Source organism: Lacerta agilis, chromosome Z (genome assembly GCF_009819535.1).
Source record: "Lacerta agilis isolate rLacAgi1 chromosome Z, rLacAgi1.pri, whole genome shotgun sequence".
NCBI lineage: Eukaryota > Metazoa > Chordata > Lepidosauria > Squamata > Lacertidae > Lacerta > Lacerta agilis.
Genome location: NC_046331.1, coordinates 17,563,196 through 17,583,219, shown reverse-complemented (window position 1 = coordinate 17,583,219; position 20,024 = coordinate 17,563,196). Strand labels below are relative to the sequence as shown.

The following is a 20,024-nucleotide window of genomic DNA, read 5'->3' as shown; positions in this document are numbered from 1 at the left end:
AGAGGGAGAAGCAGAGGCAGAAATCCTACAGGCCGTTTACAAGAGCAGGGTGGATATTTAAAGATTATAAAATTGTAGAGTTGGCTTCCTTGCTTGGAGATGGAGCAGGCTCCACTTTGTTTCTTAGGGAGCCCAGACAGAGTGACATGCAGGTCTTAGCCCTTTTCAGGAACCAGCCCACACTGGCGCAGAGGAGGCCCACAGTGCACACCAAAAATGCAGTTACAGCCAGATAGACCTTGTGCGCATTACGAGGGCAAAGCTGCCCAGCCTGTGCATCACTGATTTGAGTTGTGAAGCTTTCATCCCCATTGCGGTAATAACACAGCGTCTCACCCAAGTCCAGCACGGAACTGCTCAGGGTTTGCAGCCACTTTAGCTCGCAGCAGCTGAAGGGGTTTCCAGCCACAGACAAAGCCCGGAGGCTCCTTCTTAACTGCTTTGCTGCAGCTTCTTCTATGCTCTCCAGCTGGTTTCCTTGGATGTCCAGCTTCTCCAGTGGGGAGCAAAGCAAGCTGGGAGGGATGGCACTCAGGTCATTCCCTGACATGTCCAGCATCCTCAGGGACACCAGGCAAGGGAAATCCAGGCTGGCGGTCTTCATTCGGTTCCCTCTCAAAAAGAGCTCCTGCAAAGATGCTTCCAGACCCTCCAAAGCATAACTGGGCAGGACCAGGCCCTGGTTCTCTGATAGATCTAGGGAGGCCAAGGGTGTTCGGTGGAACAGGCATCCGTGCACCAGCCCGAGGTTGTTCCCACGTAAGCTGAGGTGCCTGAGCTGTGGAAGGCAGTGGAAGGTAGTGCAGTCCTCTGTTTTGGCGTGGAGGCACTCTCCCTTGGAGGAGTTCCGTGCTCGACAGAGATGGATGCGGTTGAGGCCAAGGTCCATCAGCTCCAGGTCAGGAAGCAGGTGGAAAAAACGTGGCGGCAAGTGGCTGATGGAGTTCCCTTGGAGGTCCAGCATCCGTACGGACAGTGAGGTTTGTTTTTGCCATGCCCTGTCGGCAATGGGACCTGGTGAACTGTGATTCGTGGGCAGCTCCATGGCAACGTCGCTGAGGCAATTCCTCGCCAGGCTTAGAGTCCGGAGGGAAGCCAAGCCACGAAGAAGCGCAACTGGGAATGATCCCAGGCGGTTGCTGCTGAGATTCAGGTCCATCAGTTTTGCAAAGCTCTGAGAGACATTCTGAGGTGTGACGTTATGGCTCTCGTTAGCCCCTGTGGTGATGGCGTTGTGGGAGAGATTGAGGTACCGAAGCCGGTTCCTCCTGGGGAGCAGCGGGAGGGCATTCAGCCGGTTGTGGCTCAAGTCCAAGGCATGGAGGCGGCAGGGGGCCTCTTCTCCTGCCCCGTCGAAGGACTCCAGTGCATTGTAGCTAAGGTTCAGGACCCGCAGCTGGGCTAGGCCGAAGCCTGCGATGCAGTGGAGGGAATTCATGGACAAGTCGAGGACCTCCAGGGCCCTGAGCTGGGACAAGGCCCCTTCCTCGATCTCAACAAGGGAGTTGCGCCTCAAGTGAAGTTCCCTCAGCCGGGGCACCCCCTGGAAGATGCCATTTGCCAGACAGGTCAAGTGGTTCCCCGACAGGTCTAGCCACTCCAGAGCTGGGAGGCGGTGGAGGTATGAGGCCACCATCTGGTTGTCTAAGCCGTTGGCTGAGACATCAAGGGCTGCCAGGCTCACCAGTGACAGGAAGGCATTTCCATTGGAGACATGGTCTCGGTGGAGTTGGTTCCCGGCCAGAATCAGGGAGTTAAGGCGGGCAAGGTGCCCCAGGGCTCCCCTGGACAGTGAGTGCAGGTGGTTGTATGACAGATCCAGCTGCTGCAGCTGTTCCAGACCAGATGTGTCGTGGTCTGTCAGGTTTGAGATGGCGTTGTGGGAGAGGTCAATCCGCTTGATTTCGTAGCCGAGTCCTTGTGGAAATGTGGTCAAGCCTCTGCCTCTGCAAGAGACAGAAATCCAGGTCTGGAGAGAGAAGGAGGAAGAAGGAGGAAGTCAGACAAACATGAGAACATAAGAATAGCCCTGCTGGATCAGGCCAGTGATCCATCTAGTCCAGCATCCTGTTCTCACAGTGGTGAAATACCTCTGGACCTGGAAGTTCCATAAGAGCGTCAGAAGAGTCTGCTGAATCAGGCCAATGGTCCAACTAGTACACCATCCTGTAGTTACAAGGGCCAATCAGATGCCACAAAGGCAAACCAGTAAGCAGAACCCAAGTACAAGAGCTCTCTCATTCATTTCATTTCATTTTTATGCCCCTTTTCCACCCCCAAAAAAATCAAACTCAAAGGGACTTATAACAAAGCTAACAGGATAGTGCTTCAAAATCAAACAGTGCGAAAAGCATTTTCATAATAACATAGCAAAACCACACAATAACAAATATAATAAATAACACATAGAAAGCAACATTTCAGTCTTCTCCCTTCCTCTGGTTTCCATCAACTGGTGTTCAGAAGCATTGATGCCTCTGACTGTAGAAGCAGAGCAGAGCCATCAGGGCTAGTTGCCATTGTTATAAGAATTCTAAGGTCTTGAATATAGAATAAATGTCCATAAATGCACAAGGTAAACACACATACGTAAGTATATAAACCACATGTCTGAAATAGTACAGGAGAGCAATCCTGAAGCCATTTGGACTCCCAAAGAAAGGGACCTCAAATATTTCTCTGCAGTAGGAGGATGGGGAAAACTTTCCAATTGTCTTTTCACTTGCAAATCCCATTAACAAAACTGCCTGGAATCTATGGGGCTTACCCCCTTCCTGCAAATCCAGTCTGGCAAGTTTCTTTTAAACTGAGCAAACTGTCAGTAGGTGTAAATTTGTAAATAAGAGATTCAGGAACTAATGTATTTACCATTTCAAAGGAATGGCCCTGCTACTAGGACAATGTAATTCCCACTGCAGATAAATATTTGAGGTCCCTTTGGGAGAGTCAAAATGGCTTCTTTTAATCAAATGCATAGTTTTATTACAAAACAACATAAAAACGCAAACTCTGAGACCCTTAACACAATTTATAAATTTATTAAACACAATGGGTGGGGGAAGATTAGTTTCTAAATTGTATTCCATATTGCTTAATTTAACTTACAGATCTATGGAACCCCATAAAAAGATACGGGAGCTGGGTATCAGCACAAAAATTATTCCCTGAGGATTGGAATAAAATTTGGGAATTGCTCAAAATCTGTTTCCAGCTTTCTTAGGGAAAGCTCAATGAAATTAATTCACAGATGGCATCATACCCCTTCGTAAATGTAAAAAATAATAATGGTGGGTTTAAAATAAAATAAAATATTGAGTTCCATTATTTATACAGTTAATAAAAAAAAATTCAAAAAACGTTTTCTTCCATATCAGCTAATTGTCAGACAGGTTGCAATAAACTCAGTACACATTATCATTGATGGCAAAATCTAATTTGGTACAATATTTTTGAGTTTTAATTTTGACAGAGGTGAAAGCTCACCCTTGAGAGGGTTGTGTGTCCAATAGGTTAGAGCAAGCCTAGGGAAACCATGACTACAAATCCCATCAGTCTTGACCATTGGCCATGATGGCTGGAGTCCAAGGACATATGGAGGGCCATAGATGTCCCCAGCCCTGGATTATAATCTTTTGACAGATGACCACCCAACCTCTGAATAAAAAAAAACTCCAATGAGTGGTTGGACTGGATGACTGTCTCCTTCCAACACTACATTTCTGTGATTCTAGGTGCCTTACCTTCCAGCAGGGCAGAAGTTTGGGGGTCTCCTTTTGGCGAGGCCATGCTCTCAGAAAAAGAGGCAGCAGCACCCAGAACAGGAGGTGTCCCTGAAGGAAGCCCATTGCAGCCTCTAAAAGCCACCCTGCATTGCCTCTTTCCACTGTCCCAAAGGAAGGAGGTTTGGTGTATAAATAGACCTGGGAGTCTGCAGGGAGATGATAAGGGTTGTGCATTTCTCAGCACCACAAAAGCCACAGACTAGGCACTGGGAGGCTTAATGGGGGAAGGGGGGAAGAGTCCAGAAGGGAAAGCAAAGCCAAGGAGGAACCTCAGAGGAACTGGGAGAGCCTCTTAGCCCCAAAGGGAAATCAGCTATTTGAGGGAAGGAAGCCCAAGGGATTTCTCAGGTAATCCCCCAGCTGGAAAATCCACTGGCCTCCAGGGGGGATTTTGCATCACTGGTAGAGCACCTAGAAGCACACAAAGGGATGGGAGTTCCTACCGATCCCAAAATCCAGCTTTTCTTTACATGTTGAAGCTCAGATGATTCCCTCAGGGCTGAATGTCCATCTGTGAAAATCATAGGATTTTAGGGTTGGAAGGAAGTTCTGAGGGCACCTAGCACAACCCCCTGCAATGCAGGAACCACTACTAAACTATCCCTGACTGATGAGCCATCAACCTCTGTTGAAAAACCTCCAGTCAGAATTGTAGGGTTGGGATGTTACCCATGTCACCTTAGGCTATATGCGGCTCTGCTATACTTCATCCTTCCTTTAACTTAATGGACCAGATCCTGACTGTTTTCGGGCTGGGGAGCAGAACCAGAGCCCATTTTGATGCATTTCAATAGCTATTTGTTTTTTTTAAAAAAACAAAAAAACAAAAAAAAACCCTGGAATGTGTAAATATCCAGTGTAGTCTTACAACTTTCCAATCATTGCATGCTGAAGGCACAATGGAAGAACCAGGGAAGGTGATAAATGTCCTGTGTGAGTGTCTAGAGGCGGTTGGGTGGTGGTGGTGGCAGTCAACAGATTGAACCCTGACAATACAGAAGTACTGTGTCTGGGGACAGGTGGGGGTCAGATTCCCTGGTTCTGAATGGGGTAACTGTGCCCCTGAAGGACCAGGTGTGATACCTGGGGGTCATTTTGGACTCACAGCTGTCCATGGAGGCGCTAGCCAATTCTCCGACCAGGGCAGCTGACCCTACCTGCCCACAGACTGTCTCACCAGAGTGGTGCATCTGCTAGTTATCTCCCTCTTGGACTACTGCAATGTGCTCTACGTGGGGCTACCTTTGAAGGTGACCCGGAAACTACAACTATTCCAAAATGCAGCTGCCAGACTGGGAGTGGCTGCTGGGACCATATAACACTGGTCTTCATTGGCTCTCAGTACATTTCCAAGCACAATTCAAAGTGTTGGTGCTGACCTTTAAAGCCTTAAATGGCCTCGGCCCAGTATACCTGAAGCAGTGTCTCCACCCCCATCGCTCAGCCTGGACATTGAGGTCCTCCTCCGAGGGTCTGCTGGTGGTTCCCTCACTGCAAGAAGTTACAGGGAACCAGGCAGAGGGCCTTCTCGGTAGTCACAATCCATACACACTGCCCAGGGTTGCTCCCTGGAGAGCAGTTTGACTTCACCCCTAGACGGACACCAACAACCTTAGGCTCCTTGGGGGGGAATGGGTGGAGTACAAATGCAGATCTTCATTTTCCAAGAGGGTTCCCCCCCACCCCGTTTCACTCCTCTCCCAGGTCACTTCAATCCACACCCTGCCTGGGCTGCGTTCCAATCCTTCGTACACTTTTCCCGGGAGCGACACGCTCGCGGGAGGAAGCGGAGACGCACCCCCTCTAGTGGACCAAGGAGGAACTGCAGTAGTGGCCCCAAAGTGGCCCGACGGCAAAAGTTGCCTACGGCAAGACGGGCGACCCTCCCAGTCGCCACCTGGGCCTGGTGTCCGCCCATTGCGTCGGGGAGCAGCCCTTTTAAGAGGCCTCTGCGCCCTTCCCTGGCCTCTCTTTCCGCCAGCCATGCGCTGCTCCTGGATGGGGCTTGCCCTGCTGCTTCCCAACCTTGGCCTCTGCGCCGCCATCCAGTGGTTGTGAGTCCCGTTGGGTGGGTAGGTGGGTTGGGGTGAGGGGGGGTCCTGGCAGGGCTGAGTCTCCTCTGTCCCCAAGCCCAGCGTGGGAGGAAGGAATGTCCCACCAGCCCGCTCTGCAGGGTTCAGGGAAGCCCCGACGACAACGCCAGCTCCCAGGGATTTCCTTCCGCACCAGCCCGCCTTGCAAACACAGCTCAGGACCCAATGGGTCGTCCAGTCCAACCCCCCCCCCCCACCGCCCTCCAGCAAGGCGAGAATCACAGCTGAAATCGCCCTGGCAGATGGCCGTCCAACCTCTGCTTCAAAACCTCCAAGGAAGGAGAGAGTCCGCTGCATTCCGAGGCCATAGAAGCGCAGAATTGCAGAGATGGAAGGAACTAGCCCGATCCAGCACAAGGCAGCAACCAGAGTTAAAAGAATCCCTGGCAGATGGCACAGCCCCTCCAATGCCAGCCGGCCTTGCAGGATCAACACAAAGCTTCTCTGATGCCTCCTTTATGCCCCCCCCCATCTAGTCTCTAAAGGCGGCAGCGCCATCTGCAGGGAGCTTCCCTCACCATCCTACCCCCCCAAGGGCTGGGGAGGTTCCCTGACGCCACCCACAGATGGGCAGAGTGTCCACTTGTGGGCAGTGGAAACTAGGTGTCTTCTGCAGGTGTCATGACAGCTCTCATTCTTCTTCTCTCCCACCCCCGCTTCAGGAGCCTGGCGGCCAATGGGACACAAGTTGCCTGGGATAACCCCCAGGACTGCCGCCTTCTAGCATCAGACGCCTTCGCCCGGTTATGCCGGAGGCACCTGGAGGCGATGCCCAGCCTGGTGGAAGCGGCACGCCAGACCAAGGCTGTCTGCCAACAGACCTTTGCCAACTCACGGTGGAACTGCTCGTCTGTCGAGGGGGCACCTCACTTGGCCCCAGACCTACAGAGGGGTAAGGATCACCCTTTGTTCCTTCTTCCTCAGGGGTGTCCCTTTCTCTGAGGAAAGCCCCTCTGGCTGGATCCAGCCTCCTTTGCCCAGGTGGGAACGTGGGCCACTTAGACAGTTCCCCCCTCCCCAGTTAGAACCATAGAATTGGTTGGAAGGGACCCTAGGGGTCATCTAGTTCAACCCCCTTCAAGGTTCCATAAGAGCCCTACTGGATCAGGTCAAGGGCCACCTAGTCCCACATTCTGTTCTCATAGTGGCCGACCTGATGCCCATTATAGGAAGCCTACAACAAGGATCTGAGCACAAGCGAAACTCTTCCCCTCCAGAAACAAGGGTTCAGAAGCATTTCTGTGGTGTCAGAACATAGCCATTGTGGCTAGCTGCCACTTCTCCCTGAATTTGACCAATCCTCTTTTAGAACCACCCAGTTTAGTGGTCATTACTGCTTCCTGCAGGAGTGAGTTCCATAGTTTTAACTAATATGTCCTTCCTTTTATCTGTCCTGAATCGTCCACCACTTCAGCTTCATTGGAGGTCCACAAGTTTGAGAGAGGGAGGAAAACATTCCTCTGCCCACTTCCTCCATGCCATGCCTATTTTTTTAATAAAAAAAATCTACTACATCTCCTCTTTGAAAGTCATCAGAGTTGGTAGCTATTGCTGCCTCCTAGCAATTTAATTAAGATAATAAATAATACTTGCCTCTTTCCACTTTCTCCGTGCTGTGCATCGCTTTACAAAACAAATTTCATGGACTCTTTTTCTTGCAGGCACCAGGGAGTCTGCCTTCGTTTATTCCCTGGCATCTTCTGCCGCCAGCCACTCCATTGCCCGGGCCTGCGCTTCTGGGCAGGTTCCTTTCTGCTCCTGTGGCTCCACTCCCTCTGAGGCACCCCACCCCAGCTTTCAGTGGGGTGGCTGTGGGGACAATCTCCCCTTCGGACTCCAGCTGGGCTCTGCCTTTGTTGACGGCCCGATGAAGTTCAGCAAGGCGGGGACGCAGATCTCCAGGGTCCTAAATCTCCATAACAATGCAGTGGGCCGGCAGGTGAGTAGGGTCATTCCTGCACTGCAGGGGGTTGGGCTAGATGACCCCCGGGTCCCTGACTTTATTATCTGGTCCTGGAGAATCCAGGTGAGAGAATTGTGGGTGCGAGAGGTTTAATTCTCCCTGCTCGGGTGCTTGACAGCCCTTCTCTAATCTTTCCTCCTCCTCCCCTCCCAGGTCCTGTCAGACTCCCTGGAGACTAAGTGCAAGTGCCATGGGGTGTCTGGATCTTGCACTGTCAAGACCTGCTGGAAAGGCTTGCGGGATTTAGCCACCATTGGCTCAGAGCTCAAATCCAAGTACCTGGAGGCCACACAGGTGATGCCTTGGCTTGTGGGCAGCAGGAGGCAGCTGGCACCTAGAGGAGGCAGCCTCCGGCCCCTGAAGGCAGATGAACTGGCCTACCTTGTACATTCCCCCACTTATTGTCTGAAGAACCCCAAGCTGGGCTCCTTGGGGACTCAGGATAGGTGAGTAAACCCTTGCATGATATATACAGAAGCCTTGATTCCCGAACCCAGAACCCCTGTCATCCCACTGCCAGTGCAGGGGGTTGGACTAGTTGGGTATCCTCTTCTCAGATTCTTATGTTCTCTCACCCCCCAACAGGCCTTGCAACAAGACTTCAGCGGGCAGTGGCGGGTGCCGCCTACTCTGCTGCGGCCGCGGCTACAATACTTATGCAGAGAGGGTGGAGGAGAAGTGCCGCTGCAGGTACCATTGGTGCTGCTACGTGACCTGCAAGAAGTGTCAACAGGTGGTTGAAAAACATGTCTGCAAGTGACCAGAGGCTGGGCCCTCCGAGTTAAGCTATACCCCTTTCCAACGAGAGGGTTCATATACAGAGAGATAAACAGATATATATTTATATATATAATTTTATATATAATTATATATATTTTAAAAATAGTAATTTAATTTTTATTTTTTCAAATTTCTTTTAGATCTAAAATCACAGTCAACTTTTTATAAACTACAGTATTTCATTTACTTTTTTTCAGCAATAGCATCTAATTTTATTTCTTTTCATAATGGTTTTTTTAAAATTCATTTTCATCTTTCAACTGTTTAACATGGTGGCATTGAGATATATCTTATTACAGCATATGACATGTGACAATTACATAAAAATAAAAGTAGATAAATGTTTCTGATTATATTATTAAAGTTGTGTCAAAGTATATATACCAAAATTATTACAGTTGTTACAGAAATAATATATAATTTTAAGAATGTTGTGGCTCATCACTCTTTTAAGTAATGAAGTATCAGCGTTTATCAAACAACGAGATTCTGCTAAGGTTAAAAAAAAAAACACAACGGACTTTAGGTCAAGCTTGTGACCCCCAATATAACAGCTTTGATGCTGCAAAAATATTTTCACTATGTGTTCATCTTGTCTTGTGAGCTCACAATATTAACAATACTAGCTCGACCAATCTTCTGTCCATTTAAGCCCGTTTCAAAATCTTTATTTGCTCTTCCGGAGTAATGCAGGAGAACTCCAGATGAACAAATATCTAGCCATTTATTACCATGTTTAACAACCCTAAAGTGCAGTAGGAAGCAAAGCAAACAATAAATAATACTTTATCTTTTTTTAAAAAAATGGCCTTGATTACCACTGTTAACAGCCCTCTTTGCGTTGCAGGGGGTTGGACTAGATGGCCCTTGGAGTCCCTTCCCACCCTACAATGCAACTTTTTCAGAGGCTTTTCAACAGAGGTCAGGTGTCTGTCAGTCAGGGATTCCTTTTGCTGCAATTCCTGCATTTCAGGGGGAGGGTTGGACTAGGTGACCCTTCCAATTCTACAGTTCTCTGAATCTGGGCAGTCAAGAGGAGGTTCTTGATCAGATCCGACTCATTTATCATCTGCAAGCTTCTTACAAACAATTAGCGGAAGCAGACTGGATTTGCAAAGGCTAAAATCTCACCAGACTGACCTCTCTTGTCAATCAGGTTACTGCTTTAGGAGATTTCGCTGGTGCGATTTGTCAAATGTATCTTTCAATCAGCAAACTGATTTTAAAAAAAACAGCATAGAGCTTTCCCACATCTTTCAGAATTCCAGACGTGTAGAGTTGGAAGGGACCCCCAAGCATAGCTGTCAACTTTTCCCTTTTTAAAAAAGGGAAATTCCCTTATTCTGAATAGGATTCCTCACAAGAAAAGGGAAAAGTTGACAGCTATGCCCACAAGGGTCATCAAGTCCAACTCCCTTTGATCAGTGGCATGGATGAAGGTGCAAAGGGGATCCCCATCAACTGGCAGAGGGCACAGCTGGCACCTGGAAACAATGCATCATTTTCAAGAAAGAATGCCTTTTAACTTCTGCTGTTTTCTCCAAGTTTGATATGTTAATTTTTGGCCAGTTTTAATATCTTTTTCTTAAAAAACAACAACAACAACAACAACAACACAACTTTTCAAGAGAATTAAAATTGGCTTGATTTGTTTTAGATTTGGGGGTATATTAACGCTTAAATACCATGTGGGCAAATTGACCTCAAATTCCCACTTGGCCATGGAGCCTACTGGGTGGCCTTTGGCCAGTTGCTGCCTCTCAACATGTCCTACATCACAGGGTTGCTAGACTCCTAAAATCCAATAAAATATAAAAATAATAAAAAATGATTAATACCAATAACAACAGCAACAATGAATAATAAAAATGAACAACAGCACTGTGAAAAAGCACAGTGATTAATACCGTAATAATGTCCATCATTATTGTTATGGAAAAATTAATGAAATATCACTTGTAATAGTAAAACATGAGCTGAAAAAGAACAGAGAGGAATACTGGAGCAATGCTTAACCCCTAGCCAACCTCAAGACTCCTCCAGACACATAGCAGGAAATTCTTCCTGAGCCTCCCCTCTCTGAAACTGGTTTAACAAGTATTGATAACTGCCCAAGCAGACTTGTCAAAGGAGCAGATATCTATGCATGAACGAAACAGGTCATTGATAACGGATTCTGGAGTCAAGGTATTCCCCATTTCAAAAGGATCTCTCAGAGACTCAGACAGACCAGGAAGGGCAATTTATCAGGTATTGTTGGGCATCCTGATTGGCAGACTTGCAAATATGTTGGAGAAACATGAACTCTGAGCATGATCGGATTTACATGGACAACCCGTTTTGCGATGCATCTGTGGCGTTTCTGGGGTGGTCTTTCTATGACAGAAAGGTACCACCCAAGGGTTAAAAATTTGTAACATGCTTTTGTTCTGGATTCCCTCATCTCCTTGCAAGGGCTGCAGGAGGGAGGGGGGGCGATGTCTCTATTGCAACAGGTCGGTAAAGATCAACCGCTGGCCTTGCTTTCTTTTGTTGACACATTGTGTTATCATTTCCTTGATGGGGGGCGGGGCAGTAAAAGCCGAACCCCAATTTCTCCCTATAACATTGTCATTAATAATAATAATGATGATGATGATGATGATGATGATAAGCAATGTAATGATGATGAACCAGGAGAGGAACAGGTGCCAGGACCCAGCCCCCAATTCTCTGCCTCCAGCGCATGGGGAACCCGCCTATCAGCTGACACAACAGCCCTGCAGGGTTGTCCCTACCCTCTCCCAACCCGCCATTGGCTCCTCCGCTTGCTGAGGAGAAGGCGGGGCCCGCAAAGCGAGGAGGCGGCGCCGCTCCGGGGGGCGGGGAAATAGCCCCAAACCAAGATGGCGCCGACTGTCACTTCTGCTGCCCTCGTTCAGCATGGCACCGCCGCCTTCAGGCGGTACGATGTCGCCGCTTCCGCCCGAACCCTCTCTTCCTGCTTCCCCACGTGGAACCCGGGGCGTCACGGCGCCGACTCCGCAGTCCCTCGTTAAAGATGGCGGCACCTCCTTCAGCCGCAAGACGGTACCACTTCCGTCCGCTCCTTTTCCTCCACATCCGCCTCTCCCAAGATGGCAGCTAGCACGACGACGGAGGAGCCCCTTCGACTGTCGGAGCTACTGGAGTCCGGCTGGCGACTGCTGGAGGAGGTGGAGGATGGCAGCGCCGCGGAACCTTCGTCGGGGGCGCCCGCTGTGCAGCGGAAGGTGCAGCGCGGGATCGGCCTCCTGGAACGCGCCGCCCACGCCGTCGCCGAGCTCCAGCTCTTCAGGTGCCGTAGAGCATGTGCAGAGGGCGCCACATGTACACCCCATGGGGGGGGACTGCCCATGGCTCACAGACTACCTCGGGATGGCAGCGCCTACCTGATGACCTTTGGAAACCGGCAGTGCTGCTGTCCAATCTTCAGCTTGGGGCTCCAGAGGCACTCTGCATCTGCCCAGAGGCACCTTCAGCTCCTCGCCGCCACAAGCTTCTGCTTGGGCTGGATCGCATCCATTCACGATAGAAGAGGGAGGTGTGCCCACGCCCACCATGCATTCCCTGCTCAGATCCTGACACTTCGCAGGCAGTTTCCCCCACATAGTTGAATTTGAAATTCCCACTGGACCAAATTCCCAATTTATGGAATAAAAGCAGTTTGATATGGTTCTATTGCTTTCCCCTGTTTTTAAGACCTTCTCATAGCTCAGCAAATATGGCATGGGACTCGGCATTGGGCAAAAGATTCCTGCATTGCCCTGGGTTGGACAAGTTGACCCTCCTGGTCCCTTCCAACTCATTGTTGTTCAGTCATTAAGTCGTGCCCGACTCTTCGTGACCTCATGGACCAGAGCATGCCAGGCACGCCTATCTTTCACTGCCTCTCACAGTTTGGCCAAACTCTACAGTTCTATAATTCTAAGAAGAGCCTGGCTGCTGGATCAGGCCAATCACCCATCTAGTCCTGCATCTTGTTCTCATGGTGGCTCACAGGGGCAAAAGTAGGCTTTATTTCGCCCGGGTCAAAGACCCAGTTTGGCATCCCCACGTGCTGGGAGCCTCAATGGTGCCTCTCTGTAGGCTTCACCGAGGGCAAAAAACTTAGCTAAGCCATTGTGACTAGTAGCCATTCATAGCCCTCTCCTCTTCCATGAACTTGTCCTCTTTCAAAGCCATCTAGGTAGGTGGCCATCGCTGCCCCCTGTGGTAGGGAACTCTATGAATTAGCTATGTGCTGTGTGAAGAAGGACTTTGAAAAAATTGTCCATGCATTCTAGTGTTCTGAGAGAGGGTGGGAAACTGGTGGTGGACTCCCCTCCATTGGAGGTTTTTTTTTTTTTTTTTGCAGAGCTTGGCTGGATTCTCTAGCTTTAATTCCAGCATTGCAGTGGGGCTGGACTAGATGATCCTTGGTGTATCCCTTCCAACTCTATGATTTTTACTCTGCTCTCTCCTTTCAGCCACAATGAAGAGCTGGAGGAGATCTCCTCAGCCGACCTGAAGTTCATGCTGGTCCCTGCTCTGTTGGCGGCCTTCGTCTTGAAGCAGGTCAACCCCAGCAAGCGCCTGGAGCATGTTCAGAGGGCCCGTGCTGGCTTCATGGACTTCCTCAAGATCTGCAAAGACTATGGGATTGGGCACTTCGAACTCCCACGGGAGATGGAGGTGGAGAGCAGGGATGAAAGTGAGTCCTCCAGTAGCTCCTTCAACTCCGTTCCTGGGTCTGATCAACAGGCGGTTATCCTTGCCATGGCGTCCCACAGGCAGGCAAAGATCCAAAGGTGAGTGGGGAGCCCTTCCTGGATAATGGGTGGCAAATGTCAGTTTCAAGTCAATTTGATTTTAAATATATTCAGTTACTGTGATATCTTTTTGGTAATATTTAAATTCTGGTATGTTTCAGAATAAACAATAAATTAAGCAAACAAAACAATAATTTCATAGGAAAAACGATAATTATAAAATAATGCAGTGGTTGAATACCTAAACTTAAGACAGCAGTTTAGAAAACAGGTTTAAAGCAGCTGTTTTGTATAACAGGGAAAGCAAAGTGCTCAAATTTAAATCAGACAGGAACATAAATGTTTTTCAAAGCCATATCCCTTGAATCCTGGAAGACACCTCAGGGTTCATCTGGTTCCAGCCCCCAGCAAAGCAGGAATCCTTGACAAATGCCTATCCAACCTATCTTTAAAAACCTCCAGTGAAAGAGTTGTTGTTATTACTGTTAGTATTCATAGAGTTAGAACGGACCCCTGAGAGTCATCTAGGCCAACCCCTCCATGTCCTTTCCCCAAACAGATATAAGCAGAAGAAGGAGCTTGAGAACCAGCTGGCCACCCTGAAGCCCTTCATTGACGGTGGCCAGGCGGAGGATGAGCAGATCCGGGAGTTCTACTTGCTTCATATCAAGAAGTGGATTAGCACAAGCCTGGAGGAAATTGAGAGCATTGATCAGGAAGCCGCCATCCTCATTCGGCGGGATGCCTTGAAGCAGGTGAAGTGGTGGGACATGGGGAGGGGACTGCCCTCTCTGCCTTTGTGGGGTCTGAAAGCACTTCAGGCATTGCAGCGGGTTGGACTAGATGACCCTTGGGATCTGTTCCTGCTCCTCAATTATGTGGTTCTACAAGTGGGAGATAGCATCTGAGTGGTCCCCTGTGGTGGTGGTGGTGGTGGTGGTCGTAGTAGTAGCAGCAGCGATGTGACCCCTTACATGTGAAAAACAGGGGAGCCCTCTGTTAGAATACCACTCCCCACCCCCAGAGGTGCCACAGAGGCCCTGGAGCAGCCTGGGCTCCCCAGATGTCCTTTGACTACACCCATGAAGACATAAGAAGAGCCCTGCTGGATCAGGCCAGGGGCCCATCTTGCCCAGCATCCTTTCTTCGCAGTGGCCACCCAGATGTCTGCTATGGGAAGCCTGCAAGCACAAGCACAAGAGAAGATAAGAAGAACCTTCTGGATCAGGCCAATGGCCCATCTAGTCCAGCCTCCTCTTCTCACAGGGGCCAACAAGGTGCCCCAAAGGGAACCCATGCAAACAGTCTCAGAGCACAAGAGTAGCATTGCAGTCTCTGAATGTTGAGGCAGGGCAGAGCCACTGTGGCTCTTGCCATCAACAGCCCTCTCCTCTATGAGTTTCCCTAAAGGTTGGTGGCCATCGCTGCCTCCTATGGAAGCAAGTTCCACAGTTTAACTTTGTGCTGAATACCAGTTGTTGGAAGCTGCAGGAGGGGAGAGTGCTTTTCTGCTTGCATCCTGCTTGCAGGCTTCCCTTTGGCACCTGGTTGGCTGGGTGAGATGGCCAGCTCCTCTAACAGGGCCCTGTGTACAGAACAGCCCCCTCTTCCAGATCCGGCCCGGGGCAGGGCAGGGTAAATAGTGGAATGTTGCAACTTTGGTAAATTGTATATAGGAACATAGGAAGCTGCCTTATACTGAGTTAGACCCTTGCTCCTTTCAGCTCAGTACCTCCAACACTGACTGGCAGCAATGGCTCCCAGTCCTGCCTGCAGATGGTGATGGGATTAAACCCAGGACCTTTTGCTTGCAAAGCAGATACTGCACCACTGACCTATGGTCCTTGCCCACTTGGGAGAATCTGACGGGACCTGTGGGCAGCAGAATCCATCACCTGTCACTGGGTGGGTGTCATGGGGTGGGGCCCTTCAGTTGGCTGCGAAGGGTGGCATGTTTTCTTTTGGATTGTGTGCTGAAATATGTTTTTTATCCTCTCTAGGGTACAGCAAATCAGCCTCCACGCCCGCTTGGGCCTCCGTTGAAGCCCTTCATCCTGACCCGAGATGCTGCCCAGGCAAAGTATGGGTGCTCTGCTCTTTTCAGGGGGGCATTTGGGGGGGGGCTGGCTCCTTCCAGGTGTGTTGTGCTTGTTACGATTCCTGAACTGCAGGGGCTTGGACTAGATGACACTTGCCCCCCCCCCTCCAGCTCTACGATTCTATGATTCTGATTCTGCAGAGGTGGGGAACCTATGAGGATGGTCCACTCTCAGAGGCTGATGGACCCAATGGGTTTCCAGATGGCTCTGGGGGATTTTCCAGCTAACCTCTAGGTTAGATTGATGCAATGCATTCTGTATAGGGCTGCCTCTGAAGACGGTTCAGAAACTTCAGCCAGTGCAGAACTTGGTGGCCAGGTTGCTCACCGGGGCAAGATGGTTTCAGCATAATGCACCGATCCTGGCCTGACTGCACTGGCTGCCTATTAGCTTCCGGGCCCAATTTAAAGTGCTGGTTTTCACCTATAAAGCCTTAAATGCCTTGGAACCACAGTACTTCAAGCACCACCTCTCTCCATAGGAACCTCCTTGCACCCTCCAATCACCATCTGAGGCCCTTCTTTGTGTGCCTCCTCCACAAGAGGTCCAGAGGGTGGCAAATGAAAACAGGCCTTTTCTACAGTGGCTCCCCATTTGTGGAGGTTCACCTGGTTTCTTCATTATACACCTTTAAGTGCTAGGCAAAAACTTTCCTCTTCAACAGGGCTTTGGCTGAGTGACATCCAGTGCCCTTTTAAATGTGTTGTTATGGTGGAGGGATTGGTTTGCTTTTGTTATTGTTTTAATTATGTATTTTGTGTTTGTTTATATTGTAATTTTATGTATGTTTGTGTTGTGAAGCCATCTGCACTCTACAGATGAAGGGCAGTATACAAATTTTAATAATAATAAACAACTGATTCCATGAATAATGGTGATGATGTTGGCAATAACAAAAACAACCACAGTCTTCCTTCACTGAATATTTTTAAGTGAAACTTGGATGACCGCCTTTCATGTATTCTTGAACTGTGATTCATGCATTGACACTTAGGGACACCTTCCAACTCTACAGTTCTGTGATTCTGCAAGTGACAAATATGTATCCAGGAATACTCTGTAGCTCTACACTTTTTCCTTCAGAGGTAGGGCAGTCCCATCATAGACCTGTCTCCTGAACATGGGAACCCCTCAGCCAAAGAGACTCCCATCTAGAGCACACCTCTGCTCCACTATTGTGCTGAATGATTAAATGATAAAAATGTTCGTTCCTTTCTTATAGGGTGTATGGCACTGGCTACCCAAGCCTGGCGACGATGACAGTGGATGACTGGTATGAGCAGCATCTAAAGCAAGGAGCCCTTCCTGATCAGGGCATATCACAAGCGGCCTCAGGTATTTATTTGGGGCAGGGGTGTGGGGGAAGGATGCCTGTTGTAATGGTGAGAGACTAGGGCCCGGGAGAGACAGGGTTCAAATCCCCACTTGGCTGTGAAGCTCCCTGGGTGTGACCGTGGGGACCAGTCACTGCCTCTCACTATCACCTACCTCGCAGGGTTGTTGGGGGGGGGTGAAATGCAGATGGAGAGAGAACTGTGTATGCCACCTTGAGATCCTGGAAGAACAGAGGTGGGACAGAAATGCGATAAGTAAGTTGTGTCTATGAACAGCATAGACTGGAAATCACCCACTCTGAATAGCTTTGTTTTATTTGTTTATTGATTGATTTGATTTGATAAAAAATACAAGATAAAAGCACACATAAAAAGTTAGAACAGAAACAACAAAACAATGCCCCCTTCCCACAAACACATTTAAAAGGCTGAAGAATATTAATTAGCCAAAGCCCTGATTAATGTCTCCCCCCACAATGTCTCCTCCTCAGCAGCAGCAGATAACAATAGGCAGAGGATTTAGAATAGTAGAATTGGAAGGAACTCCATGGGGTCCTCTAGTCCAACCCCCTGCGGTGCAGGAAAGAATCCCTGTGCACCCATCCTCTGTTTAAAATCCTACAGTGTAAGAGAACTGTTGTGGTTGTTCGTGGAATCACAGAACTGTTGGGTTGGAAAGAACCCAGAAGGGTAATCTAGCCCAACACCCTGTAATGCAGGAAACATAGTGCATCCAGAGTGTTCCTCCCTACTGTGCTCTCAGTCTGGCTTTTCCCTTTTTCGGTCCTGCAGCAGCTGCGGAAAAGCAGCAGGAAGAAGAGAAGAAAGGGGAGGAAAAGGATGATGATGAAGCTTTGCGCAAAGCCCGGGAGTGGGATGAGTGGAAGGAACTTCACCCCAGGGGCTACGGCAACCGCAAGAACATGGGCTGACCGAGTGCCTCCTCAAGAGGAGGAGCCTGTGGCCCAAGCGCCCTCCACAAGAACCAGAGGATTGAGCCCCCCACCCTGGTGACCTCTCTCTCTCCAGAGGAGAAGGTTTTCAAAAAGAGATGAGGTTTTTTTTGTTGGGGGGCTTGTGTCAGGTTCCCCTGGCCAGGAATCTGGAAGTAGTGAAAGCATCTTCACCCAGACGGACGATCCCTATGGAGAAGTTGGTTATCCCTGTTTCTTAAAGGAGTCCTCAGCAAGCTGAGTGGATAAGCCTTGTGGGGTTAACTCATAGTTGCTGTAACTTATTCTTTCTTTATTTAAATAAAGTAACATGAAATGCCTTCCTCAGTTTATCACTTAAGGGGGGGAGGTTTTCTTGAAGTGAATCAAACAAACAAACAAACAAACAAACAGATACAATAAAAATAAGAGAAAGGCAAAAGAGCAGAATGGTATACATAGGACAGACTTAATTGCAGGAGGTTGGACTAGATGGCTTTTGGGGATACCTACCAATTGATTCTGTAACCAGTTAAAGAGTGTTGAAGTGCAAACAGTTCTCTTGCCTGGTTGCTGGAAGGAAGATTCAGATTAATTGTTCCTGATCTCCATGAGACCTCATTGAGCTTTGGGCATACAGCTATTGTTTAGTCAGAAAGCTCCAGCCCTCTGGTGTTTGATAAGAACATGAGAATATTAGAAGAACCTGCAGGATCAGGCAAGCTTAAGCTTAAGGAACTACTGGGTGAGATCCCATGGTCAGAAATACTCAAAGAGAAGTGAGTCCATGATGGACAGGAGTTTCCTAAAGGTGAAATATTGGAGGCCCAAAGGCAGACAATTCCAACAAGAAAGAAAAGTGGGAGGCATCTAAGGAAACTAGTGTGGGTGCATAAGGAGATTACAGATGCACTGAGATTTAAGAAGGGCATATATAAGAAATGGAAGAATGGGGAACTCACAAAGAGTAGCCAAGAGTAGTTTCAGGGAGAAAGGCAGGGCAAAGCTCAGGATGAGCTCAGGCTTGCAAAAGAGGTTAAAAATAATAAAAGTTTATTTGGCTATGTTTGAAACAAGAGGAAGAACAAGCAAGTGGTGGGTCATCTGTGTGGAGAAGGTGGAGAAATGCTACTGGATGACAGAGAAGGTGGAACTGCTCAACTGCTTTGCCTCTGCCTTTCTCCAAAAGGAAAACAATGCCCAACCTGGTGATAACGGAATAAATGATGTAAGGAGGGAGCAGCAGTCCAAGATGGGGAAAGAGGTGGTAAGGGAACACCTAACCACTTAAAATGTATTCAAATCTCCAGGGCCTGATGAGTTGGGGGTACTAAAGGAGCTTGCAGATGTAATCGCAGAGCCCCTGTGTATAACCTTTGAGAATTCTTGGAGAACAGGTGAGGTCCCTGCAGACTGGAGGCAGGCAAATATCCCCCTCTTAAAAAAGGGGGCGGGGGGCGGGGAGAAGAAGACCCAAGTAACTACTGATTGGTGAGCTTTACATTGATAACCAGGAAAGGTCCTAGAACAGATAATTAAAACAGTCTGTGAAAAGGATGCTGTGATTCCTAAGACCCAGCATGGGTTTCTCAGAAACAAGTCATGCCATGCAAATCTCATTTCTTGTTTTGATAAGAGTTACAAGCTTGGTGTATCGGGAATGCTGTGGATGTAGTGCATTTTGATTTCAGTACGACTTTTGATATACTTGCAGAGAAGCTGGTAACGTGGGCTGGATGAGGTAACTTTTAGGTGGATTAGTAGCTGGTTGACTGACTGAAGCCAAAGACTGCTCACTAATGGTTCCTCATCACCTGGAAGAAAGGGACAAGTGGGGTGCCACCACAGGGATCTGTCCTGGGCCCATAGTAGTTCAATGTCTTTATAAATGACTTGGATGAAGGAATTGAAGGATGCTCATCCAGTTGTGCAGACACAAGAACCCTCTCCCCTGCAGTTTCTAGCAACTGGTATTCAGAGGCATTGTTGCTTCTGACTGTGGGGGCAGAGCATAACCCTCCCCTGGATTTGTCCAATCCTCTTTAAAAACCATCCAAGTTGGTGGTCATCCCTGCCTCCTTTTCGGTAGGTTGGTTGGCATCTGTCTATCTCGAAAGACAATGGAAAAGTGCATCTTTGAGGATGAAGTCAAACTGTAGGAAGCTTTCTTGTCATCTGGGTAGCCCAGAACCTCCATTCACACTGTCCAGGCTTGTGCCCCAGGCTTTGATGCTGCTAATGCAGCAGTTTAACATCACCCCTGGGAGGCACA

General features: G+C 48.8%; 3 protein-coding genes across 3 annotated transcripts; 2 read left to right on the top strand and 1 right to left on the bottom strand.

The window, feature by feature from the left end:
- Positions 1-64: 64 nt before the first annotated feature.
- On the bottom strand, positions 65-1,636 carry LOC117040456 (transforming growth factor beta activator LRRC32-like). Its single transcript, XM_033138238.1, has one exon. It carries the CDS (start codon positions 1,634-1,636, stop codon positions 65-67), a length of 1,572 nt encoding a protein of 523 aa, XP_032994129.1.
- A 3,992-nt stretch (positions 1,637-5,628) lies between these two features.
- Positions 5,629-8,736, top strand: LOC117040095 (protein Wnt-11b-like). The gene is made up of 5 exons (XM_033137644.1): positions 5,629-5,836; positions 6,538-6,767; positions 7,537-7,814; positions 7,992-8,284; positions 8,424-8,736. The coding sequence occupies exons 1-5, from the start codon at positions 5,766-5,768 to the stop codon at positions 8,596-8,598; spliced, it is 1,047 nt and encodes a 348-aa protein (XP_032993535.1). The 5' UTR covers positions 5,629-5,765; the 3' UTR covers positions 8,599-8,736.
- A 2,983-nt stretch (positions 8,737-11,719) lies between these two features.
- Positions 11,720-18,093, top strand: IGBP1 (immunoglobulin binding protein 1). Its single transcript, XM_033137861.1, has 6 exons — positions 11,720-11,934; positions 13,106-13,426; positions 13,947-14,142; positions 15,388-15,467; positions 16,709-16,821; positions 17,613-18,093. Exons 1-6 carry the CDS (start codon positions 11,735-11,737, stop codon positions 17,750-17,752), a joined length of 1,050 nt encoding a protein of 349 aa, XP_032993752.1. The 5' UTR covers positions 11,720-11,734; the 3' UTR covers positions 17,753-18,093.
- The last annotated feature ends 1,931 nt before the right edge of the window (positions 18,094-20,024 follow it).